The sequence below is a fragment of the Anabrus simplex genome, chromosome 1, assembly GCF_040414725.1.
Source record: "Anabrus simplex isolate iqAnaSimp1 chromosome 1, ASM4041472v1, whole genome shotgun sequence".
In the NCBI taxonomy this organism is placed as follows: Eukaryota; Metazoa; Arthropoda; class Insecta; order Orthoptera; family Tettigoniidae; genus Anabrus; species Anabrus simplex.
The window spans coordinates 1,635,946,466-1,635,973,665 of NC_090265.1; the positions used below are offsets into that span (position 1 = coordinate 1,635,946,466).

The following is a 27,200-nucleotide window of genomic DNA, read 5'->3' on the forward strand; positions in this document are numbered from 1 at the left end:
TGGTCCATTTATTTGCGTGTTTTCCTGTTCCGTGCCTGACCACGACGCTGCGGTATTGTGTTCTTGTTTGAATACTGCGCGTGGTCCATCTGCATTCGTTTTTCTTCCGCAGCAATACATTCCCTTGCCTTTCTTTTTCTGATAGCATTTCAAATGACGTCACAGACATTCTGTAGTACTAAAAAATATCTTCGTTGTCTTTTTAGGTTATTGTGCAGGAACACAAATTATCAAATCCATGACCTGTCACTTATTATACGATGGATCCAATATTTTCTTTGACGACAACAACAGCAACAATAACCAACGTAGGACATAACTCAACAACGGAGATATTATCTTATGCAATTCTTTCTATATGTAGAGCAATGACATTGCTTTGCTAATTTACAATGTCCAACACACTAATAAAATCACGCCTCGTAAAGACGCAAGTGTAGCCACGCCGTCTGTCGTCCAGCTGCGTGAAAAAGACGCAGAAATCCAGTGCGATAAAACGCAAGCGTGGCCACCCACCTCGCAGGTTGTCCAGCTGCGTGAAAAGCACGTAGTAAAGGTTTGATTTCTCAGAAATGACGCATGCGAGGTGCGAGGCCGACGTTGCGTACTTTCGTCCCAATGACGCTGCGAGGCTCGTGGTTTCCCAGGCTGCGAAGCGGATCAGTTGCCGAGCACATGTCTTGTTCAATGGATCTCGCAGCCTGTGCGCTACTTTTGGATGAGGAAGCGGATTATGTGTCACTACTGGAGGGTTTTCTTCACCCTATAGCAGTATCAATGGAAACTGTTGATGATCTTGTGATGTCAGCCTGTATCGTCCACAACCTTCTCCGGAATGAGCGAATTCGTTGCCCAAATGAACACTTTATTGGCAATTTGGAATTAAAAGAAGAAAACATGATTCCTCTGGCAGCTGACAACGGAGGTAATTCTACACATGATGCTTTCATGATAATAGACAGCTTCAAAACATATTTTTGTAGCAGGGAGGGAGAATCGGTATGACAAAGAGAATATGCTAACAGGATGGAGTGAAAGTTTTTTTCTAACGGACAAACATGTGTCTGTTTACCTATAGTTTACTTTTTCTGTGACCCAATTAGCATAATAACGGAATGAACATCGTTATTAAAATAAAATACGTGATTTTATTAAATGGACAATACTGAACTCAAATTTTGTAAAATTACATACCGTATATTTGCATATTTGATATTAAAGTAATGGATTTATTGGTTGATATATCATTTCTAAATCTGTTAATTATTTAATCCTTTGAAACTGAACTCATTATATTTGTTATAAGTAACATCAATAATAATAATAATAATAATAATAATAATAATAATAATAATAATAATAATAATAATAATAATAATAGTAATAATAATAGTAATAATAATAATAATAATAATAATAATAATAATAATAATAATAATAATAATAATAGACACCCTACCACAGATCCATAGAGGCAGCTACTACATCAATGAAAAAACAAAGAATCCCAAGAATGGAGGTTGAAAATGACAGTAAATTAACATTAATCGTCTGGTACCTCCGTTTTTGGAGTTTCTATTTTTACGAACTCTTTCCTTCTCAAGACCATCGTATAATAAATAAAACTAGCAACATTTATTAGCTGTTCTATCCAACTTCAGTGATATCATTTTCCATAAGTTGTCTTTCACAACGTTGTTTTTGTAGCTCTTGTGTTGTAAGTTATACAACACTGGGTGCATTCGAACTTCTTCAATCAGTTACTCGTCCACTTCGTCCATAAAGCTCATCGTGTTGCTTAAAACAGTAAGAACAAGAACAGAAACAATGTCGCCTCGCACAAATCTGGCCGGACGAATCAGTGCGCGGTGACGCTGCGAGGTTGCGCACACTGCGCAACGCGCAGCTTGAGAAACCACTTGCATAAGCTCGTGTAGTCTGGATTTGTGCGAGGCGGGCCTCGCACCTCGCACATCGCACATCGCATGCGTCAGTTCTGAGAAACCAAGCCTTAAGGCAGCGCAAAATCACGTAAGTGTGGTCGTGGCCGTAGGATTACAAAACCTACGCCCTGTAATGGCAGGTTCACATTCCACGCTTCACTTTTTTAAATATCATTGTTACGTTGATTACTGTGCATGTGGCATGGCCATATTCCTACTCATTTCGAAATAATTGATTTTTATTTGGCCCTGAAAAAGATATTGTTACGTGCCAGCCCCGTGGTAGCCCCTTTCGGTACATGTGAGGTGGGGCCGGCCTTTCAGTGTATTGTTCTCGTCGGCCGGCTTACCTGTGAGTTTCATCAAATTCAGTAGAGACAATCCGCGACACTGAGCGAGATATCGAGGGACAGCTATTGGAGCCCTCTCTAGAGAGTAGACCTGACAACTACTGATTCTGTCATAAGAACACGTATTTGTGTGCGCAGTTTTTGGTGTTATTTATACGTTTTCAGCAGTTTCTATAGTGGCAGTCGATCCTGTCGAGAAAAGCTAAGGCTAGCTACACTTACGGCGTAGGAAACAAGAAATACTTGCTATATTGGAACTGGAAGAATACATATTAAGAATTTCATAATTAGCACGTAGATCCCACAAGTTCTGAAACCCCCTAGGAACAAATGGTGGGTAGATCATCATCTACAGATACCGTAATATCACAGGGGATAGAGGGATTATCATGGGTAAGTCTAACTAATAGAACGTACGAGTTACTCAGAGTTACTCACCCGATCACCGTAGCGTTCGAAAAGAAATCTGGCGTAATCCTCGAAGTAGTCAACCATTATGGGATTGGTCCATCCTCCAAGGTCTTGAAGCCATTGAGGGAGGTCCCAGTGGTACATGGTGACCTGTGCATTCAGCAACACATTCTTAAAATATTTTGTAGAAATATAATTCAACGAAAAACTATACTACTACTACTCCTAATAATAATAATAATAATAATAATAATAATAATAATAATAATAATAATAATAATAATAATAATATTCTCCCAATTATTTGGAGTCGGCACAGTATGCGGGTTCTACTCACTTTAACGACCGGTTGCCCTTCCTGTTACCTAACCTATGTGCAGGGCTCTCTTCACTAGCTTTCTCTTTTAGTTCCCTAGCTGTTCTCACTGATGGATAATATGATTTCAGGCTTCCTCTGTAGGCATCATTGATATCTCGGTGGATTGACAGAAGAGTGTTCGTGGAGATGTTATTATATTCCCGAAGTATAATGCTTGAGCGGCGAAGGTGAAGTGGAGCAATATGGGAAAGGAATACAATCTAGTATGTCGAAGTTGATTTAATAGTGCCAGATATAATTTTCATGGAGTTATTAAGCTGCATGTCAGCTTTCCTCGTATGACTGCTGTTCAACCAAAGTGAGCAACATTCTGATGCTGAAGGGCAGAGCATCGTAAAGTAGCTGCTTAAGTACACCATGAGGAATCGCGCAAATTTTGGAGGATGAAATTTTGTGTAGCGAGTATTTCGCACCAGATTTTGTATGCGAGATACGTTCTATCGAGGATCAGACCTAGGCGAGGATTGTAATGGATCGAGGTACCATCAACGTATAATCTCCGTTGTGTGTTCATCAATTTATTTACCAGGTGGAGGCACATTGACTGCCTTACTCATGCTTGGCTATGATCACATGTTTCGGGACTAGAATGCAAGCTCACATGGAATATTATTATTATTATTATTATTATTATTATTATTATTATTATTTAATCAGTTTACTATCCAGGATTGGTTTTTCCTCTCGGACTCAGCAAGGGATCCCACTTCTACTGCCTCAAGGGCAGTGTACTGGAGCGTAAGACATTTGGTCGGGGATACAACTGAGGTTGAGGACCAGCACCCCGCCCAAGCGGCCTCACCTACTATGCTGATAAGGTGCCTTGTGGCGGATGGGAAGAAAAATGGGATAGTCAAGTATGAGGGAAGAAAGAGGCCGTGACCTAAGTTAGGTACCATTTGCCTGGAGAAGAATTGGGAGACCACGGAAACACACTTCGAGAATTGCTGAGGTGGGAATCGAACCCCTTCCCATCTACGGAGATGACCTCCCGAGGCTGAGTGGACCCCGTTCCAGCTCTCGTACCACTTTTTTCAAATTTCGTGGGAAATACCGGAATCGAATCCGGGCCTTCGGAGGTGCCAGCTAATCACACTAACCACCACACCACAGAGGCGGACAAGTTCGCATAGTTCTTTGGACAATATTCTCTCCGCAGCGTTGATGATGTATGTATGTTGAAATTAGAGAATGACCTGCAGTGAGACGGAAGGACTCGATAGCTGGAGAAATGTGGCGGACAGACAGAATGAAATGCCAGGCTTTGATAATCTGTCACAGTTTGGAGGAGCTGAAATGTAATCGGAACGCATACAGTGCAAGTGTGAAAGTTCAGGGCAAGGTGCCGACAACAGCAGGTTTAGCGAGTAGAGCTAAGGCATACCAATGCAGCAGGTACGGTTGATATTGACGACCACACGTCTGTGTCTGAATGTAGAAATTCCAAATTCATGTATCCAATAAATGTCACCACAGGATAACGATATAAAGAACGAAAGGTAGTTGTTGATATATTTAAGAATCTACTGCATATAATAATAATAATAATAATAATAATAATAATAATAATAATAATAATAATAATAATAAACACAGTATTAATACATTCTCTTTAGTACGTAAAACAGAAATAGAGAAACACATACTGATCATTTCTCTTTTTAATTATTTTTTAATTTATTACAATTTTAAGATCATTAATAATAAGGCAGAGCCTCCGTGGTTCAAACGGCAGCACGCCGGCCTCTCACCGCTGGGTTCCGTGGTTCCAAACCCGGTCACTCCATGTGAGATTTGTGTTGGACAAATCGGAGGCGGGACAGGTTTTTCTCCGGGTACTCCGGTTTTCCCTGTCATAATTCATTCCAGCAACACTGTCCAATATCATTTCATTTCATCTGTCATTCATTAATCATTGCCCCCAGAGAAGTGCGACAGGCTTCGGCAGCCGGCACATTTCCCATACTCGCCGCTAGATGGGGGCTTCATTCATTCCATTCCTGACCCGGTCGAATGACTGGAAACAGGTTGTGGATTTATAAGGCAAACCACTCTCTCTTTGGCATGGGAAAACGAAGCACAAAAGTAACTACTAATACATTTGGCTTCATAAGTGCAAATATATTTAATTCGTTTGATAATAATAATAATAATATAGTAATAATAACAACAATAATAACGCTGAGCCAGTTGGTCGTGCGATTATGGTCGAGCAGCTGCGAGCTTGCATTCGGGAGATTCGATGTTGTTAGTGCGACGTTAAACCAGTAGTAAAAATATATCAATAATTACAAACGTAAACCATACCATCTGTTGTGCTTGAAACTGAAACACGAAAATAAATGTTATGACCTCCGTTTTACAACAACAACAACTCGTTTATTTTTGTGGGGAAAGGAAATATACAACTCACTGGGGAGCTGAAAAACAATTCCAGCTCACCTGTCCTATCCTCGGATATTATTATTATTATTATTATTATTATTATTATTATTATTATTATTATTATTATTATTATTATTATTATTGCAATGATAATGTGCAAGTAGTAGTGAGTGAAACCGAAACACGTATTGTAGACTCTATCCACTGTCGTCTTACAACTGACGTGGCGAGAGTACTGGCCTTAGTACTTACGGTACAGGCTTGTGACATAATTGAAGCGGAAGTCACCAGTGGTTGCTTTTGACAACCCTTGTTTTATCTTGCACTGGACTAACCTGGGAATAGCTCAGTATGTGCTGTCATTCACTGCCAACGTGCTCCTTCAGGCGATAATAGCTCCTGAGACCTCACGTTATTGCACAGTTAAGTTACGTCTGTTGCTCTACCCTAGTAACCTAGCAGTTTCTTCCCAACTGATATCACTTGGATCTTATCTTCACTTTCACTACAGTGTAAACACTATATCTCTGGTTTAAAACGAAAAGGTATTGCCATGGAAGGTGTAATTTGACAGTTTACTCACCATTGGCTGTATCCCATTTGCCAAAAGCTCGTTAATCAGGTTGTTATAGTAGTCTATTCCTGGTTGATTGATCTTGTGGGCTTCTCCGGTTGGCATGATTCGTGTCCACGCGATGGAGAATCTGTAGAAGTGAGCCTGGAGCATAAGATGTGTAAATACATGTTCAGTGAATACACTATTGAAATACTGGATAAGGCAGGTTCTGCTCTGCTTTGACCGTTCAAGGGCAGGATTGCCTGCTTTGCCACAGTACTTTACTCAAGGATCCGTTCTCTTGTCTGATGACGTATGGAAAACACAGGAAATTGGTATTATGTTAAACTTAAGAAATATACAGGGTGAAGCGAAATTCGCGCACTCGGGCGTCGCAGCGCGACTCCTCACATGCCACCAATAAAAAAATGTCTCTCACAAAATTTAGTCCTGAAAGTATATCTTATCTTCTATCTTAATCTGTTTACCCTCCAGGGTTGGCTTCAGACTTAGGGTCGGGGGATACAACTGGGGAGAATGACCAGTACCTCACCCAGGCGGCCTCACCTGCTATGCTGAGCAGGGGCCTTGTAGAGGGATGGGGAGATTGGATGGGACAGACAAGGAAGAGGGAAGGAAGCGGCCGTGGCCTTAAGTTAGGTACCATCCCGGCATTTGCCTGGAGGAGAAGTGGGAAACCACGGAAAACCACTTCCAGGATGGCTGAGGTGGGAATCGAACCCACCTCTACTCAGTTGACCTCCCGAGGCAGAGTGGACCCCGTTCCAGCCCTCGTACCACTTTTCAAATTTCGTGGCAGAGCCGGGAATCGAACCCGGACCTCCGGGGGTGGCAGCTAATCACGCTAACCACTACACCACAGAGGCGACTCCTGCAAGTATATCCGGCAGAAAAAGAACGTTGAAGAGTGGCAATCTGGCAACACTGTAACCACATGTAGGGTAAATATCTCTGTCAGCACATACTTCCCGTGATGTACAGTTGGTGCGGTGGATAGAGTTATGGGTTGGTATGCAGGAGATCGAGGGTTCGATCCTGGGCTGAGGCGCACTTTTTTATTTGCTAATTTCCATCGGACATTACATACTGTAATACAGTAAGATACCGTTTCTTAAGTCACATATATCCTACATTTACAAAATTTAGTAACGCTGAACACGTTGTAACGCACCTAGTAGATGAAATGGTGCGAATAAATTCACGCCCACGACGTGGAAAGGGCGTCTTTCAAAGCTGACCAGTGAAAACGAATGATCGTGCCTTTCTAGGATCGTGGTATGTAAGTGCAAATGGTTTCTAGAGGACCCGCTGCAATCGCTGTTGATGATTAAGATGCCAGATACCATACCACCTGGACTACATTTGCGAAACAAAAAACATACGCCTTAAACCAGGATTGACCCCTCGACCTCCTGCATGCTAACCCAAAACTCTATGCACTGCACCAACTGTACGGCACGACTAATATGTGCTGACAGAGGTAGTTACCCTGCATGTGGTTACAGTGTTGCCAGATTGCCACTCTTCAACGTCCTTTTTCTCCCGGATATATTCACAGGACGAACTTTTGTGACAGACTTATTTTTATTGCTGGCATGTGAGGAGTCGCGCTGCGACGTCCGAGTGCGCGAATTTCGCTTCACCTGTATGTTGCCATTGATGCTTTCACGGCCCGTACTTATAGACATGATACTGTATTGGCTTTTGGGCTTATGCCGTGTCACGAAAATAAGGTGAAATTCTTTACGTTTCGTAGAGAACTGTGCTCTGCGTCATCAGAAGAAAATCTTGACTGACCACGAGAAAGGCTTCTTGAACAATGACTTTTTGAAACCAGACGTATTTATATAAGTGGAAATGGTACGTTCATTCGTTACCAGATGGCTCCTCGGACGTGACACAGCGCTAGCGTTCGAAGCGGAAGCTGACCGAACCATCAGAATCAGTCTAAGGGGTCACATAACATGTGTGTGTAACATATGACATTGACAGGTGTATAACATTGAAACAAGCCTGGAAAGAAACATCTGGTGATGTTCTCTGCGAAAGGTAAAGAATTCCACCTTATTTTCTTGACACGGCATAAGCCCAAAAGCCTATACAGTATCATGTCTTAAAGACTTCCACAAAAAGAATGCCTTGAAGGAAAAAGTATTAGTACACCCTGTCTGAATATCAAATGGTTGTAAATATGTCTTTCAATTAAACTCAAATTTATGACGATTAAGTTTTCGAGAGACATAGAATTTAGAGTCGACAAATGTAGGATTGAAAGCATCGTTAGAGGAAAACTGACTCTGGGCCTATGCAGCTATCACGGATGAAATAATCAGTTTTCTAGAGCACGATGAGTTTAGGCCTCTTTGATAACAAAGCCTTCTATATGTCTCCCAGTCATGGCCATCTATCAATACTTCACATCACAGCCTCCAAGATCATATCGACCATCTGTACTGCACGGTTACTACGTAACATCACGTCACAAAAATTTTATCGTTAATTTCCTGAAGCATATTTTCAGATGACCCCCACCATAAAACATATTTATGTCAAGAAAACAATTTTGGTCACGTTGTTGAATGTTCCTAACTACTTTGTACGAATACGTGGTAGGACGGTGATTGGACTTTTACGGCAATAACATGTGTTTACATAACAGAGGACTCTACTATCATCCGGATATTTGGAAGGTGTCATTTGGAAGGTACTACCCGTGCACGAGTCTTTGCCGGCGGGTTGCCGCATCTGCTGACCAGAGAGGTGCCCCCCACCCCTTCAGGGGAGAAATGAAAATATTAGATGATTATGATGCCGGCTGGATTTAAACCAAATAACACTTGCGTGTTGCGCAGTACCAAGGTATTCTAACTACCATGGCGCAGTACGATGAATCAGAGCGCGCAGTATACTCTAAACACGTATATCGTTGCATGCAGTGTTGCCATTCTGTATTAGAGCCATGTAACAGATTGGGTGAATTGGAGAGCAGTGAATAGACTGCGCTCTGGTGTTACGCGGTGCAGGGCAAACCAGAAGAAATTGGGTTTTGAAGTGGATAGTACCTTGTGTGTATGTGGAGAAGAGCAGACCACAGCCCATTTGCTGCAATGTAGCTCATGCTCATTGAGCTGCACAACAGAAGACCTGGTTAAAGCGAAGCCAAATGCACTTGATGTCGCAAGATTTTGGGCTCAAATAGTTTAACGTGGCTCTTCGTCATTGAAATATTTATATTGTTTTATGTTTTTTCCTTTATTTAATTTTAAACTTATGTATGCTTCTGTCACGATATAAATAGATAAATAAATTAGAGCTTCAAAACATTCGAGGAAATTATACAGAATATCACATGTCATTGCATTGTGGCCTATTTAGAAAGCAGACGCCCCCGAAGAAATCGCGAACTGCTGCGATCTCAAGAGGATGAGGTTACGTTATACAATTTTGTAAAAAGAAAAGAATGAGAGATCTTGCAATCCCATGAAAGGACTGCTAAAGCCGTCGGTAAGGGTGAAAAGACTGTGCGTAATACTGCTAGGCAGTGTGAAAAGTATAACGATGATTCGTACTCCAGATAAAAGGCATCCTCTTCAGAAGAAAAAATTTACGAAGTCTGCAAACAAATCCCTACTGTGCGTAAACTTCTGAATACTGTCAAAGATAAATACCATTTACAGGACGGAAACACACATTCTGGGGACATAAAAAATCTCGGATTTACATTTCAAGGGTGTACAAATATGAGACAAAATTATATTGATGGGGGGTAGTGATTTTTGCTTCACGACGCGTAGCATTTTTCCGTGCATTGAGACAGAATGATAATGGACCTAAAGGGGCCCATAGACGTGCAATATTATTGCACAGTATCGGGGTTTGTGCAATATAATTGATAGTGTGTATTTAATATTGAAGGGTTGTACAATATATTGTACGAAATAAAAAGTTTGAAATAAATTGCGCAAATCACAAAATACTGTGCCATGTTTGGCAATATTTTGCAATATCCCGTCCTCTCGCCAGTTGGTATCAACAAGTGGGGGAGAACGTATCGTGATGGCAGACAAACAGGAGCTGAAAATGTTTATTTTGGAGTTTTATCGAAGCTTACCATGGCCTTCCGGCTCTATGGGACGTAGAGAGCAAAGATTACAGTAATCGCGTTAAAAAAGGTAAGCAGAACGAGGTGCTTATTGAGAAATATCGCGAAAAATACCCAAACGCCGACAAGCAAGGACTTCCGGAGGGAATTGAAGCGGCTTCGTGATGCAGAAAAGAGTGTTCACCAAACAAAATACCGGCATGGATTGACTATATATTGCCACGCATAATGTACGTCTATGACAGGTTTGCACAATATATTGCACAACCATCAATATTATTTTATTTATTGCACAAACGAGATTGTTGTGCAATAATACTGTGAGTCTGTGGGCGGCTAACAATATACTGAAATGAACAGCAGAAATTATAGCCTACTAAGTGGCTGCAAGAGAAACTCATCCCAATCCTTCCGCCTAGCTGCGTTGTAGTCCTTGAGAAAGCACCGTATTATACCGTTAAGGAAAACAAAGCTTCTACACGTGATGCTCGTGGTTGAAGTACAGAACAACTGCTGTGACTGACGGCATGGAGTTTATGGAACTTGTCCAAGCAAATAAACCTGAATATGTGTACACGGCAGACAGGATTTTGAAAGACAGTGGATTTACTATTCTAAGATTTATCTCCCTATCAATGTGATTTAAATCCAAAATCCTAAATCCAGTACAACTTATTTGAAACCTAATGAAACAAGAAATAGCCGGAAATAATACCATAAACAGGCTTCGAGAGGCCAATTTAAAGACTGGTTCACACTAGGTCAGTTGATGAGAAAATTACTTGTCAGGAGACAGTCGGATGGCTTACAATTAATGGCTACGTGTGAATAATTCGGTCCAATTGTCTAGGTAACTGTCCTCACAATTGAGGCAACTGTCCTGACAATTGCCCAGGCAATCGCAATTCTGCATTCTTTGATCGCTCAGCAACGTGATCGTTGGCAGCTCTCCGCACTGTTAGTCCGTAAGTTTCCTTCTCTACTGAGTGTATGTCCCACCCTTGTGGCTAAAATTTGAAGGCGTAATTTATTTTTGAAAACAGCTATTTCACCGTTTAAGTACTGTACCAGTTCCGACCTCTCATTTGGGGTACCGTTAGAAATCTCTCATCGGGCGAGTTGGCCGTGCGGTCAGGGGCACGCGGCTGTGAGCTTGCATCCCACTGTCGGGAGCCCTGAAGATGGTTTTCCGTGGTTTCCCATTTTCACACCAGGCAAATGTTGGGGCTGTACCTTAATTAAGGCCACGGCCGCTTCCTTCCAACTCCTAGGCCTTTCCTGTCCCATCGTCGCCATAAGACATATCTGTGTCTGTGCGACGTAAAGCAAGTAGCAAAAAAAATCTCTCTCTAAGCCAAGATACTGGTAAAACATTCTACACAATAGGACCATTGGATCATCAGTTTTTCATTTCTTTAGATGTGACCATTTCCAGTGTCTTCTGTGATGTTCATTACCAAGGGTCAATCCCACGGCAGTCCTATTGTCAATATTCTCCGAGCCAGTTTTAATTTACCCACCCGGTACTACAAGCCACTGAAGAGCTCTTTCTGGAAGAGTAAGGAAATATACCTCAATTAAACGTGCAGAGTAAGCTATGTGCTGGCACTGGGTTTTACCCTTTCTGTACAATCATAATAGTTTATCTTAGGAACTTACACCAGCTAAATGCTAGAAGGAATTATCTACACGGCCAAGAAAATGCTCTTTGAGTTACATTGTCTTATCATACACACAATGTCCTCGCTGATTGCTGAAGGTTACTACAGCCGGAAGACTAGTGTACAATTTCAGTCAAGGCATGCATTCCTTACCTCGCTCTGACTGACAACATACACAAATACAACAGCAAAGACAGTGTTCTAAGCGGCTTTACTTGTTATGCGGAACAAGGATCGAACTTGCTATGTTAAGAACAAAAGATGTAACCCGATGCGAGCACATAGCTTGCTCCTAAAACTTAACACCCGAACTACACTGTAAATGTTAGGAGCTTCTGTTTTACAGCTGGATGCGGTTCCTAACGTAACAGGACCGGAATTAAAAATCTGTTTTACGGACGGGTGCCCTTCTTGACGCAAGATTTTAAATCACAATAATCTTTTCTACGGCCGGTTGCCCTTCCTGACGCAAGATTTTAAATCGCAAGAATCTGTTTTACAGCCGGATACCCTTCTAGGATTTTAAATAGAAGTATCTAGCCTCTTACATCATACACCATTGTTTTACGACCGGTTGCCCTTCTTGACATCAAAGAACTGGGATCAAGAATCTGTTTTACAACTAGATGCCCTTTATGACGTGAGAATCGTGGTTTTACAGCTAGATGCTCTTTTTAACGCAAGAACTAAAATTTTAAATCGCAGTATCTGGTGTGTTACATCATAAGCCATTGTTTTACGGCTGGTTACCCTTCTTGACGTCAAAGGACTGGGATCAAGAATCTGTTTTTACAACCAGATACCCTTCTTAACGTGATAATTGGGGTTTTACAGCTGGATGTTCTTCTTGATGCTAGAACTAAGATTTTAAATCGCAGTATCTAGTGTCTTACATCACGAACCATTGTTTTACGACTGGTTGCCCTTCCTGACTCAAAACTAGGATTTTAAATAGCAGTATCTAGCCTCTTACATCATGCACCATTGTTTTACAACCAGTTGCCCTTCCTGACGTCAAAGGACCGGGATCAAGAATCTGTTTTACAACTAGATGCCCTTTTTAACGTGAGAATCGGGGTTTTACAACTGGATGCTATTTTTGATATAGGAACTAAGATTTTAAATCGCAGTATCTAGTGTCTTACATCACGAACTATTGTTTCATGACTAGTTGCCCTTCCTGACGTCAAACAACCGGGATCAGGAATCTGTTTTACAACTAGATACCTTTTTTAACGCGAGAATCGGGGTTTTACAGCTGGATGCTCTTTTTGACGCAAGCACTAAGATTTTAAATCGCAGTATCTAGTGTCTTACATCATAAGCTATTGTTTTACGGCTAGCTGCCCTTCCTGACGTCAAGGAACTGGGATCAAGAATCTGTTTTACAACTAGATGCCCTTTTCAACGTAAGAATCGGGGTTTTACAGCAGGATGCTCTTTTAAACGAAAGAACTAAAATTTAAAATCGCAGTATCTAGTGTCTTACATCACGAACCATTTTTACGACTGGTTGCCCTTCCTAACGTCAAACGACCGGGATCCAGAATCTGTTTTACAGCTAGATACACTTATTAACGCGAGAATCGGGGGTTTTACAGCTGGATGCTCTTTTTGGTGCAAGAACTAAGATTTTAAATCGCAGTATCTAGTGTCTTATATCACGAACCATTGTTTTACGACTGGTTGCCCTTCCAGACGAAAGAAATAAGATTTTTAAATTGCAGTATATTATGTCTCACATCACGAACCATTGTTTTACAGCTAGATCCCCTTCCTGGCGTAAAGAACTAGGATTTTAAGTCGTAAAAATCTGTTTTACAACTAGATACCCTTTTTAATGCGAGAACTAAGATTTTAAATCGCAAGAATTACTTTTACAGCCGGGTGCTCTTTTTGATGCGAGAAATAAGATTTTAAATTGCAGTATCTTGCGTCTCACATCACGAACAATTGTTTAACGGCTAGATGCCCTTCTTGGCGCATAAACTATGATTTTAAGTTGCAAAAATCTGTTTTAGAGCTGGATGCTTTTCTTGACGCAAGAACTAAGATTTTAAATCGCAGTATTTAGTGTCTTACATCGTAAAGTATATTTTACAGTCGGTTGCCCTTCCTAACGTTAAAGGACTAGGATTTTAAATTACAGTATACGCAATATGAAGAAAGACAAATCTGTTGTATTAGGTTTTATAACTAGATGTCGTAGTAAAACCCGGTGCTGGCACATAGCCTACTCCTGTCGAAAAAGCCTGCACAAGGCTTATCGCCTCCATCCGACAGATGAATCACCATCAACATCTTGTACCCACAATCATTCTCGCTACTTCGCGAGCTAGCGGGTTCGAACCCCTACTGTCGGCAGCTCTGAAGATAGCAAATGCTAGGCGGGGTAGCTAGCCGCTGCTAGCCCTTTCCTGCGCGATCGTCAGTCTTCCTGACAGCGTGTACAAGGATCTGGCCGGACGCTCTTCCTAACGGCGTAAGTTGCTAGGATTTGAATCGCGGTATCCATCATTATGTCTGACTTGCGTGTAGGTTATGCGTATTTTTTGCTGAGATAACATCCTACTCCCGTTCGCCAGCTATAACAGAAACTCACAGTACTGCGACCATTTCGTCTTACAACTTGGAGGAGATAACATGCGTACGAATAATTTATGATTTTTCATCCCCCTATTTTTTTAAACATGTAAGTATGTAGTATCTCGCAACATTCTTATCCGTGTGTGTGTTTCGAAAAAAAAAGAGTAACGTATATCAGTGTTCTAGTCGTGTTGTGATGTATTTGCAGTGTGACCGAGCAAGTTGGCTACGCAGTGTGTTTTCTCGATTTTCACATGACATATCAGTGTACTCGCAATTACTGAGGATCTTAGCAGTGCGGTAAGCGAGTTAGCTACGCAGTATAGGTTTTTGATTTTCACACAAGGCAAATCATTGAAGTTATATCGTTTACTGAGCGAGTTAGCTACGCGATATGTTCTTTTTATTTTCGTACTTGGTAAATCATTTGATGTGTTGCTATATCGTTTACTGAGCGAGTTAGCTACACAGTATGGTCTTTTATTTTCGCACTAGGCAAATCATTGAAGTGTTGCTACATCGTTTACTGAGCGAGTTAGCTACGTAATATGCATAAGATCGCGTTGTATGTTCGATAAAGATATGCCTTGACAGAGCAGGAAGAGGAAAAGGACGTTATAACAATCGCTATCTTACGCAAGCTGTTCAGAACTCTAGTCTTATAATTTTTTTCTCTTAGAACAAAGGTATCCCCTGACATGTTCTAAACACATGTTGTACAGTGTTCGATTCTAGTCTTGATCACTTATTTAGTGTTTTGAACACATCAATTAATGTTCTGATCACATGTTTAGGTTAACAACATCGAGTGCAGCGTTCGATTCTAGTCTTGTTATGTTTCAATCTGATTTAATGTTCTAATCACATGCTGAAGTTAAGAACATCGATTCTAGTCTTGTTATGTTTCAATCTGATTTCCTTAGAACAAAGGTATCCCCTGGCATGTTCTAAACACATGTTGTATCGAGTACCGTGTTCGATTCTAGTATTGATCACTTATTTAGTGTTTTGAATACATCAATCAAAGTTCTAATCACATGTTGAAGTTAACGGTATCGATTCTAGTCATGTTATGTTTTAATCTGATTTTCTTAGAACAAAGGTATCCCCTGACATGTTCTAAACACATGTTGTATCGAGTACCGTGTTCGATTCTAGTCTTGATCACTTGTTTAGTGATCTGAACACATCAACCAATGTTCTGATCACATGTTAAAGTTAACAGCATCGATTCTAGTTTTATTATGTTTCAATCTGATCTTCTTAGAACAAAGGTATCCCCTGATATGTTCTAAACACATGCTGTACCGTGTTCGGTTCTAGTCTTGATCACTTGTTTAGTGATCTGAACACATCAATCAATGTTCTAATCACATGTTGAAGATAACAACATCGATTTTAGTCTTGTTATGTTTCTTTTGTAATCCGAAAGTCTAAACATACACAATAATGTTATCGCTGCACACTCTTGCCTTCGCGATGCGTGTTCGATAAAGCTATGCCTTGACAGAGGATGAGGAGCCAGAGGAGGTAGGGGAAGAGGGGGAGGAGGAGGAGGAGGAGGAGGAGGAGGAGGATGGGGTAGAGGAGGTGTCGTATAGTCTCCTTCAAGATAGTAGATGAGAGGTTAGGTTCGCGAATGCACTAATGTTTAATGATGATAGCTAACGGAGTTTTTTTTCAAATTATCCGCCACCACAATTCTAAGGTATGTAGCTAAAGATAGCAGCACGGTGCTCAGTAGATTAAAAATGGCTGCTGTCAAATAGAATTTTTCAAATTGTTTGCCACCACATTTCAAAGGTATGTAGCTAAAGAGGGCAGCACGGTGCTCTGTTGATTAAAGATGGCTGCTGTCAAAAAACATTTTTCAAATTCTCCGCCACCACATTTCAAAGGTATGTACCTATAGAGGGCAGCACCGTGCTCTGTTGATTAAAGATGGCAGCTGTCAAGTAGCATTTTTCAAATTTTCCGCCTCAAAGATAAGTAGCTAAAGAGGGTAGCACGATGCTCTGTTGATTAAAGATGGCGGATGATAGCTGTCAAAAAAGCACGTGGATTTGTTTCCAAACAAGAGCACGTGGAATTTACCGCCACTACATTTCAAAGGTAAGTAGCTAAAGAGTGTAGCACGGTGCTCTCTTGATTAAAGATGGCGAATTGCAGCTGTCAAAAAAGCACGTGGATTTGTTTCCAAACAAGAGCACGTGGAATTTTCCGCCACCACATTTCAAAGGTAAGTAGCTAAAGAGTGCAGCACGATGCTCTGTTGATTAAAGATGGCTGCTGTCAAAAAGCATTTTTCAAATTCTCCGCCACCACATTTCAAAGGTATGTACCTATAGAGGGCAGCACCGTGCTCTGTTGATTAAAGATGGCTGCTGTCAAAAGGAATTTTTCAAATTGCCCTCCACCACATTTCAAAGGTAAGTAGCTAAAGAGTGCAGCACTGAGGTTTGCGATGCAAGATGGTGGATGACAGCTGACGGATTTTTTAATTACCAGCAGTGCCGTAAAGAGTGCACCACGGTGCTCTGTTGATTAAAGATGGCGGATGACAGCTGTCAAAAAAGCACCTGGATTTATTTACCCATTCAAATCTCGCGCTAGTAAGGTTTAGTTGGCAGCACTGAGGTTTAGGCCCTTCAAGATAGCATCAGTGAGGTTAGCGATGCGTTGTTGTCGATAACAGCTGTCAAAAAAGCACGTGGCTTTGTTTACCCATTCAAATCTCGCGCTAGTAAGGTTTAGTTGGCAGCACTGAGGTTTAGGCCCGTCAAGATAGCAGCAGTGAGGTTAGCGATGCGTTGTTGTCGATGACAGCTGTCAAAAAAGCACGTGGCTTTGTTTACAAATTCAAATCTCGCGCTAGTAAGGTTTATTTGGCAGCACTGAGGTTTAGGCCCGTCAAGATGGCAGCAGTGAGGTTAGCGATGCGTTGTTGTCGACGGGAGGAGGAGCGGGCCCCTGGGAAGGCCCCCAGGTGGTGGCGGTGGAGCGGGCCCCTGGGAGCCGGCGGTGGCGGTGGCCGCCGAATCCCTGACTTTATCTACTCTTGTAGTCTAAAGGGGTCCAAAATCCAGGTCATCGGCCCCTCATAATGGTACTTATCGCTACGAAAGTACAACCATGGTACTTGTCATGTTGCGCTATTAATCGAAAGTAGCGTAGACTTGCGGTATTCCACATATTATGGTACTATTATGTAATGCGCACATGTCACACAGACGCTACTCTAAAACCCACCCTGATTCATACACTGTCGCTACTAATCACAAACCTACTGTTTACCTACCAAAGTGGTACTACGCACAAGTAAAGGTGACTCATGGTGTTCCTCGCGTGGTGATACTAATTACAAGTAGTCTCATGGTTTTAATTCGATCATCCCTTGGTCGCCCCTTTTAGTCGCCTCTTACGAGAGGCTGGGGATACCGTTGGTGTATTCTTCACCTGCGTTCCTCACCCACAGAGGATGTGCGTTTTGGTCCGCGAGAGCTATTTTATTTCGCTCAAGTCCGCAAACAAGCCTGTTAGGACCCCCCTATCCGCCACCTTGGACGCACCAAGAGGAAGTATCACCTCTCTCCTGCTACGCCAGCGTAGTAAGTTCGTGGAGAGAGATTTCTAACGGTACCCCAAATGAGGGGTCGGAACTGGTACAGTACTTAAACGGTAAAATAGCTGTTTTCAAAAATAAATTCCAACTTCAAATTTTAGCCACAAGGGTGGGACATACACGCAGTAGTGAAGGAAACTTACGGACTAACAGTGCGGACAGCTGCCAACGATCACGTTGTTGTGCGATCAAAGAATGCAGAATATCCATCTATAGCAGGGCCTCTCAAACGCCCAAAATCTCACGCGTGCAGATAGAGGCGCAAGAGCTCCGTGCACTGTGCATCGCTGCCGCTCGGCATGGCTCGGATCAACGCTTCGTCTCTGGGCTACTCGGCTAAGCTCGGCTCAACTCGCCTATGCTCGGCTCAAGTCAGCTTGGATTTGGAGCGCTACGGCGCAAGTGGGGCAGAGGGAGACAGGCGGAGCGAGCGAGACAGGCGTGAGGAAAGAGAGAGTAAGCGCTATTGCTCCAAATCGAGGAGTGGGGGGTATGCACTCTGGTCAACCAAGCCAAGTCGTCTCTTGCACGGTGCACAGTGCATGCACCACGCGCATGCACCCTGAGAGGCCCTGATCTATAGTTTCGAATTACTTACCCCCAACTCCTTGAGTGCCTTGACGTCATCTTTGTAGAGGTGGTAGGAGTTTGCAGACACGTCACCATTTTGCCGGTCTCTGACGTAGTCTGGATGCTCATGTAGCATGCGATCCCAGATACTTTCTCCTTTACCTAGAAATGGAAATGCAGTAATTTTAGGGTAGTTATTTTTTTATCGATTGGCCTCGTGCTTATCTTGGGAGTAGAACATCAACGGTTATCAAGTCAGCTTACTACTACTACTACTACTACTACTACTACTACTACTAATAATAATAATAATAATAATAATAAACATCTCATACACAGAGGGAAAAATTACCTTTGCTGGCGAGACCTAGTGTTTACAGTGCACGATGCCTTCTGGTATGTGCTGTGCTAGAGTAATTTTGTTACTTTCATTGACCTGCCTCAGTCTCATCCTTGGCAACACGAAAGTGACTGAGGTATGAGCGAAGCTAGGTTCTAGTAACGCCATTCCTTATGAAGCCAGTCCCTGTTATGAACAATGTGAAAATGTTGCTCATAGGGTCGGATGGTGCATGCATTTCAGTGGGCTTGGCAGATTGATATGTAATACCAACGTCTGACCCAGTGAGGAAAGCAACGGGAAACTACATCACTCATTTCCCTAGTACGCCTCTTCAGTTATGCCTAGGCCATCTGTGACAGCTGATGGCGGAGCTGTTGAGGATCCAATCAGCCTTCAAGCTGACGACTAAACATACGCAAACACACAGAGGGAAAGAAACACTTACGCATAAACAAACTATCGCGGCTTTCTACATCGAAATGAAGCCATGTTGGTATAAACGAAAGTGTCCATAATAATAATAATAATAATAATAATAATAATAATAATAATAATAATAATAATAATAATACCGGGCGAGTTGGCCGTGCGCGTAGAGGCGCGCGGCTGTGAGCTTGCATCCGGGAGATAGTAGGTTCGAATCCCACTATCGGCAGCCCTGAAGATGGTTTTCCGCGGTTTCCCATTTTCACACCAGGCAAATGCTGGGGCTGTACCTTAATTAAGGCCACGGCCGCTTCCTTCCAACTCCTAGGCCTTTTCTATCCCATCGTCGCCATAAGACCTATCTGTGTCGGTGCAACGTAAAGCCCCTAGCAAAAATACTAATAATAATAATAATAATAATAATAATAATAATAATAATAATAATAATAACATTGTTTGTTTGTTCAAACCTTGTCCCGTTTCCCTACGGGGTCGGGTGTGAGCTGAGATGAATCTGTCGTGGCGTGTTTAAATGACCGGATGCCCTTCCTGACGTCAACCTCATCACAGGAGTTCACGAGATGAAATTAATGTGATAGTAGGAAGGGAGAGGGTGAAACCTCGAACCAGCCTTCAGGTTCAGGTAAAAATCCCTGACCTGGCTTGGAATCGAACCCGGGTCCTCCGTGTAAGAGGCAGGTACGCTACCCCTACACCACGAGGCCGTCTTCACATGCATCTACAGAAGTGGAAATTTCGTTCATTACAGGTTTGGACTTCCTGGTTGGAAATCGAACCCTTGGGTAGCGATTCAATTGCTGCTACCCATATTTCGAAAACAGTAAAAGTATATAAAAATGATGGAAAGTCATAGGTTGAAGTTTTAGAGAAGAGAAATATTTTCTTTATGCTTGCCAGGTAGCGAGTGAGTTAGCCGTGCGGTTAGGGTGGCACAACTGTGAGCCTGCATTCGGGTGATAGTGGGTTCGAATTCCACTGTCGGCAGCCATGAAGGTGGCTTTCCGTGGTTTCTAATTTTCACACCGAGCAAATGTCGAGGCTGTGCCTTAATTAAGGCCACGGCCGCTTTCTTCTCACTCCCAGCCCTTTCTTATACCATACTCTCCATAACTCCTATCTTTGTCGGTGCGATGTAAAGCAAATTGTAAAAATCAAATAAAAAAATGTATGCTTGCCACGGACCAAGCAGCCTGCCCCTAGAAGTATTTTTACTTATATACTGTATAGTGTACCGGGAGGTACACCTCAACTCCGCTCATTTAAAACAAGCGCCTTAATAAACTCCTCTAACGTTCAAAAGGTGAAACTGATTCTACATGAATTTGGAACTTTAATCAGAAGATATCACTACTGGAATATTAAGTAATTGTGTTATCGTTAAGTTTTCTAAACTGATTGAATTTTTCCTTGTTTTGTTTGCTATACATCAAGGAGTTTGAACATTTTTCCACAGATGTCACCACCAAAAAAACTCTGATCATACACTCTGATGCAAGGTGGAAGAACTTAAAGAAGTTTCGTATTCCTAGGTTTCACATAACTGAGTCTATGCAAGTATACTTGCATTCTTAATTCATCAATACGGACAATGAAGCTGATAGATTATAGTAACTGAGTCTATGTTCATTTATTTTTGGGTTTGCTTTGGGTTTTCTTTCCGCCAGTTTTGAATCTAGCCAATCAGGAAATTTTGTAATTAATCTTCAACGAATCCCGCATTTCTTGTTCGCTTTGAATTTGCCAATAAATTTTGAGAGGGTGTGGCTGGTTTAGTCTTGAATTCTCTGGAACCTTCCCTGAGGGTATATTCAGTAAGTTGCGGCTTTTCGAGTTTCCTTGACAATTGATCACCTTTTTTCTAAGTGTGTGTGTTAAGGCAGGAGGCGGGGCGCCTCTTTCTTCGGCCGGCAGTACATCTACAAGGTAATGGCCACATAAATTCTATTTTCTGTAGCTACCTCCGCAGCTTTATTCGAGGGGAAGGTCCGAATTCTTAACTATGTAACTATTCCTTTCTAAAATTTAATTTTCTTTCGGCTAATGTAAAAGATGAAATCTTTAACTGTAAATCGGGGATAGAGAGTGAGTTACCCTCTCGAGCTTCCCTTCATCTTGGTTTGAGGTGACTCCGTTTTCGCAACCTTTCTTTCCTGTAATGAAATAAAGTTATTTCCCTACGAGCCACCTCAGAAGTTTGGGGCTAGCCCCTGTTTCATCAGCCAAGAGCCCTGTAGGATTTTATATTTCATTATCTGGAGCTCAGGGGTCGCCTCCATTCAGTTTGTGTTCGGGCCATTTATTTAACCTGTTCTTTTCCTCAAAGGCCCTGTAGGTTGGGTATTAGACACCTCTGTGTAATACTATTTCTATTTGTAATTTGTGCCTTGTGAGGCCAAAGATTGTAATATTTTGATGTAATGTTGCCTTGAGCGGGCTGTAAGAAACTGAGAGCCTGTTAGCTCTTTTCAACGTTTTGTAATAGTAAAGTGTGCCTCTGGAAGGCTAGATATCGTATTTAGGGAGCAAGTGCTCTTGAATTAGGGAATTTATGCCCTTGACTAAATCGAAGTTTTGTAAACTGGATCCGGTATCTCTGAAATTGTAAAACTAGGGGCTTGAAGCCCAAAAGTGTTAAGGTTCTGAATCTTGTAGTTTTCCAAATCTGGTTTTAATATTCGCATAGTACCTGATTGTTATTTCACCTTGTGGAAATTTGTTTGTTGATATTGAAAGAAATATAACCTTTGTTAAAATTTTAATTCAATTCTTGATATTGTAGTTAGACCCAATCAAGCCCGCACCTTCTTTCACCATCTCTGCGTTCCACACATACCCCGGAACATATAGTACCTGAGTCGCAGAACATCTGTAAAAAATTGTTGAATGGTATGGACACAGTCTTAGAGGAGTACAAGATTAAAATAAATAAATCCAAAACAAAAGTGATGGAGTGCAGTCGAACGAAGTCAGGTGATGCAGGAATATTAAATTACGAAATGAAGTCTTATAGAAGTAAATGAATATCCCTACTTGGGTAGTAAAATAACTAATGATGGGAGAAGTATGGTGAACATAAACTACACACTAGCACAAGCAAGGGAGGCCTTTCTTAAGAAAAAGAAATTCACTCTTTCCTAACACTGATAGAGAAATTATAATTTCGTGTGGCTATTTCTAGCCGAGTGCAGCCCATGTAAGGCAGGCCCTCCGATGAGGGTTGGCGGCATCTGCCATGTGGAGGTAACTACGTGTTATTGTGCTGGAGGATAGTGTTATGTGTGGTGTGCGAGTTGCAGGGATGTTGGGGACAGCACAAACACCCAGTCGCCGTGCCAAGGGAATTAACCATTTAAGGTTAAAATCTCCGACCCGGCCGGGAATCGAACCCGGGACCCCTGCGACCAAAGGCCAGCACGCTAACCTTTTAGCCATGGAGCAGGACAGATGGTGAGATGGTTGGATCGAATCACGAATGAAGAGATACAGAGTTTGAATCGGTGAGAGGAGAATTATTTACCGAAATTTGACCAGAAGAGATAGACGGATATGACACATCTTAAGACACACAAGAGTTGTTCGTTTGGTAACAAGGGTAGGGGTAGACCAAGGTATCAATATGACACTCAGTTTAGAGTAGAGTAGATGCACGATGTAGTAGCTCCCGTACGTAAAAATGAAAATGTTAGCACCGGATAGGGTAGCATGGAGGGCTGCATCAAATAAATCTATGGACTAATGACACAAACAACAACAACAACAACAACAACATCATCGGAAGTAAAATTGTCACGAGACTGTGTCAACTTGACATATGCGGTCATTTTCTGTGTTACTATTGGCCGGCTGTGTTGAGGGAAAATTTGCTATCGTCTCCGATAGAACTTGCGACATATCTGGCCTCAGGACTGTCACATTCGGGCAAAATAAGATAAGGTTTCTGTTTGTAATTGCAGAGCAGTGGTCTTGTCACTAGCCGGACCTAACTTAAGCGGACCAATGGTCTAACCAAACCAGACCAATGGCCTAGGGTCTAGACAGACCTATGCTGTTGCACAGGGGATACTAGGAGGCCTGTAGACCGCTTATGCCCCCAGACCACCTTTACTTGCTGTTCAGAGTAAATTCAACTTTTGTCCACTCTCGGGCACAGAATGCACCGCTAATTAACTAATTCTTAGTTTGTAATAATTTTACACTTGTATATTAATAATATTTAATAGTAAATAGGCCTACCTATCTCCTGGACATTTCTTCCCTTCATAAAATGGCCGCGGTGCATCTTTCTGACGCTGTAAGGTAAAGAAATTAAAGTGTGCCTTATCTGCCATCCGTAAATCTGGCAACCCAATTATCCAATACCAAACTACAGTCCGAAAGTCACGAACACACATGTACAGCCATGGCCATTATATTACTAGGCATTCCCCACACTTTCACAGAATTCTCTAATCCATTTTCTCCTTGCTTCTTCTTCTTATTCTTCTTCTTCTTCACGATTATTCAGCCTTTCTCAAACTACCACTCTCCGATTTGGACAGCAGCCTACCCCTCCAATATTAACCACTTAGAACAAGCTATCTCCTCCTTTGCCTCCACTTTAAGGAACAGCAGCCTCCAAATTCAGAAATGAGTCTACGCAGGAGGTATTAAGGACGATACATAATGAGGCACTGTTGTACATTAGGCAACATACAACCTGTGTTTCCTCAACAAGATTTTAAATGTAGGCCTACATTTCCGCTCGAAACATCTTGATTCACCGCTCTATCTGTGTGGCATTTCTCGCTTCACCAGATTCAAAGAACTTTCCTCACATTCAATACACAATTTTCCACCGAATTTTTCAAATCCGTCCCCCAGTGCTCTGTCACTATTAACAAGAAACACGAGGTTGACATACTACCAAGTAAAGGTATTGTGTAGATTAGGTTATTTATTTATTTATTTATTTATTTATTTATTTATTTATTTATTTAGTCTGATTATTTGTTTAGTGTATGGCTTTTTGTATTAGGAGTGTGCGAGGACATGTTCGGCTCACCTGGAACAGATCCATCTGACATCCCTGGGCGACTTGAGCGTCTGGGCGTTAGATGAGGTAGAGTGAGGGTGAAACCCTGTGTCGGCACATAGCCTTCTCCTTTTGACTAACACCAAGGGGTCTGGTGAAGGCTTAACGTCTCAGTCTTTATCATCATCAACAGGGTCATATGCCCTCATTCGATATGAACACTGCTGAGAGGTTTGGAATTTAATCCGCGCTTTTGACGGGTAGTTTAGGGTAAATAATCTCTTTAAAATAAGTTAATGCGAATTGGTTTGCCTCCATTTTGACCTTCAACTTGGCTATGAACATAGCCATGGTTTGCGATACTGGACATTTTATTTAATCGTTCCTGAACTTATAAACTAATTTGTTATATTTTATTATAAAAGTTTATGTTCGTTAATTCGTCTGCTGATATTGCAAGCAAGTAGTACTCAATACAGTTGAAACCTTGACATTTTTGAATGAATGAATGAATGAATGAATTAATTAATTAATGAATAAGTTAAAGGTAAAACAAGAGCGCCACGTTCACACCCAGTGGAAATTTAAATGCCAAGCATTTCAGCTAGAACTCGACACTGTGTTGCCTGATGCACAGCACGCCCACTTTTCCGTTTAGTAAACAAATGACGTAAGACTGCTGCAGAGATATCAGCGAGAAAGACAGTGATAGAGGCTGTTTAACTCTTTATAAGTCCATAGATCCCCTCCAGTTTATATTAAACGAACATTGCATCTCATTTGCCTGGGACTTCGAATTCTCAAATGCGCGACCGAGTACATCCATATATCTATAAACTTCGCTATCTTATTGCGCAGTCTTTCATTCTTCTGCCTTTCACAATAATTTGTGGGCTGTGGAATTGAACTTCTGATACGATCTTGTTCATCAGATGAGAATGCCAATGATACACTTCAGCACAACTTGCCTCCTTAGCGAAAACTGCATCTATTCTGCCATCATATTTTGAAACTTGTTGGCGTACCTCATGCAACAGGTCACCACAACATTTCCAAATAAGTCGACACGATGTGACTTTTCAAAGGCTTGTCCCAAGAAGGAGTTTCAGACTTCGCCGCTTCTTCCTAAGCTGACTGTATTGGGCTTGTTAAACTCATGTGGTACTACCTGTTGTTCCTCCGAACAGAGTTTCGGCTGACAGTGGCCATGGCTTTATCGTGGCTTTACACCTCTATACTCGGGAGGCGGTGGGATGGCCCCACCGTCGGCTGGCCTGAAAATGTATTTTCTCTCGTGGTTTAGCCATTCTCCTCATTGAGGTGAATGCCGCGATAATTCCTTTTATAGGACAAGGTCGCTCCCCTCTCACGATCTCCACACCTCAAATCACCGCAACCTATCTCCAAGCCTGAGAGAGGGTGTCATCCTCTAGCAGGCCCGCCGTACCCAATCAGAATACGGAATTTAAACAGTAGCAATTCCTACGAAATTACGTCTTGACGGACGAAGTTTCAGTATTCATACGAAAATATACACGAACATCATTCAGAGTGTGCTATGAGTTCGGTAGAAATAGTCATGGGATTTATCCTGACCGAAAAGGGTGAACGAATTATACATCTGTTTTGCTCAAAGAAGTATTTTTATAAAATCAAATACTGCCCGCACTTTGTGAAGAATAGATTACTTGAATTTAGTTTCTTAGGGACACTTATGTTAAATTCTTATTTCTTTAACTGTCTTATTTAACGTTTGAAACACATTGTGAGTTGAAGACGTTTTTTCTAACGAAAGCTTACGAATATGTTAAGCACATTTTTAACCATTCCAGTAATTTGTGTCAATAATGCACGTAAGCCTATGTTACGAAAATGTGGTTACAGGGACGTATTTATAAACGAGAGGTTCGTTCGCTTTCTCAGGTCAACAGGAGGCAATTTACGACTTTTTTTTTCCCTCAGGAGGCCATTTACTATTTCCGCGAAGAAGATATTTGTCACAAGACCCCATTAAATGCAAGTGTCAACTAACTACAAGATACTCACCGTCCTCGTTCCATGCTCCCTCCACCTGGTAGGCTGCTGTAGCACTGCCAAATAGAAAGTCCTGAGGGAATCTGCCGGTTGTTGTAGCGCTGGACGACATTTTTTAGTCTGATGCAGGGTCTTATGCTATGCTACAGCTGAAGCACGGCTAGAAAATGTGACGATAATGTTTTCCGCTTATGCCCACCAGTGTCGAGTTCAATGTTCAACAGAGGCGTGGTGACAGTCGGTAGGAATCAGAACCTCATAGTTATGCTCACAAAAGTTGCGCAAGCGCATAACGGAATCACTGCGTCACTCTGAAGGTCGCTCAGTCTGCCCCCTCCACGTCTCTGCTCCAATGTAGAAAGGGGTCTTTATCTCGCTATTTCCAGCATTCTACAACTGTTGTACCTACGAATGCAGTCTTGCAACCAGTGAAAATAGCAATTGTTTAAGGAAGGTCATTGGGAAGTCACAGGTACACAAAGTAACTTCCTATGTGACCATCTTGTTTGCTCAGTCAGGTCAATCATCCACGTTCATCTGGGTGTTGTTAGTATCAATGTGGGCGTGATCATAAACAGCTGGACCCGGGCTGAGCGGCTCAGACAGTTGAGGCGCTGGCCTTCTGACCCCAACTTGGCAGTTCGATCCTGGCTCAGTCAGGTGATATTTGAAGGTGCTCAAATACAAAGCCTCGTGTCGGTAGATTTACTGGCGCATAAAAGAACTCCTGCGGGACTAAATTCCTGCTTCTCGACCTCTCCAAAAACCGTAAAAAATAG

General features: G+C 41.9%; 1 protein-coding gene across 1 annotated transcript in view; it reads right to left on the minus strand.

The window, feature by feature from the left end:
* LOC136881344 (myrosinase 1) overlaps positions 1–26,667 on the minus strand; it is a 105,333-nt gene extending 78,666 nt beyond the window's left edge. The window contains exons 1-4 of the mRNA XM_067154146.2: positions 26,434–26,667; positions 18,615–18,748; positions 6,052–6,186; positions 2,732–2,854 (exon numbers count right to left, since the gene is read on the minus strand). Coding sequence (XP_067010247.2) covers positions 2,732–2,854; positions 6,052–6,186; positions 18,615–18,748; positions 26,434–26,533 — 492 coding nt within the window. The 5' untranslated portion in view covers positions 26,534–26,667. The remainder of the gene's footprint in view (positions 1–2,731; positions 2,855–6,051; positions 6,187–18,614; positions 18,749–26,433) is intronic.
* Positions 26,668–27,200: the final 533 nt, after the last annotated feature.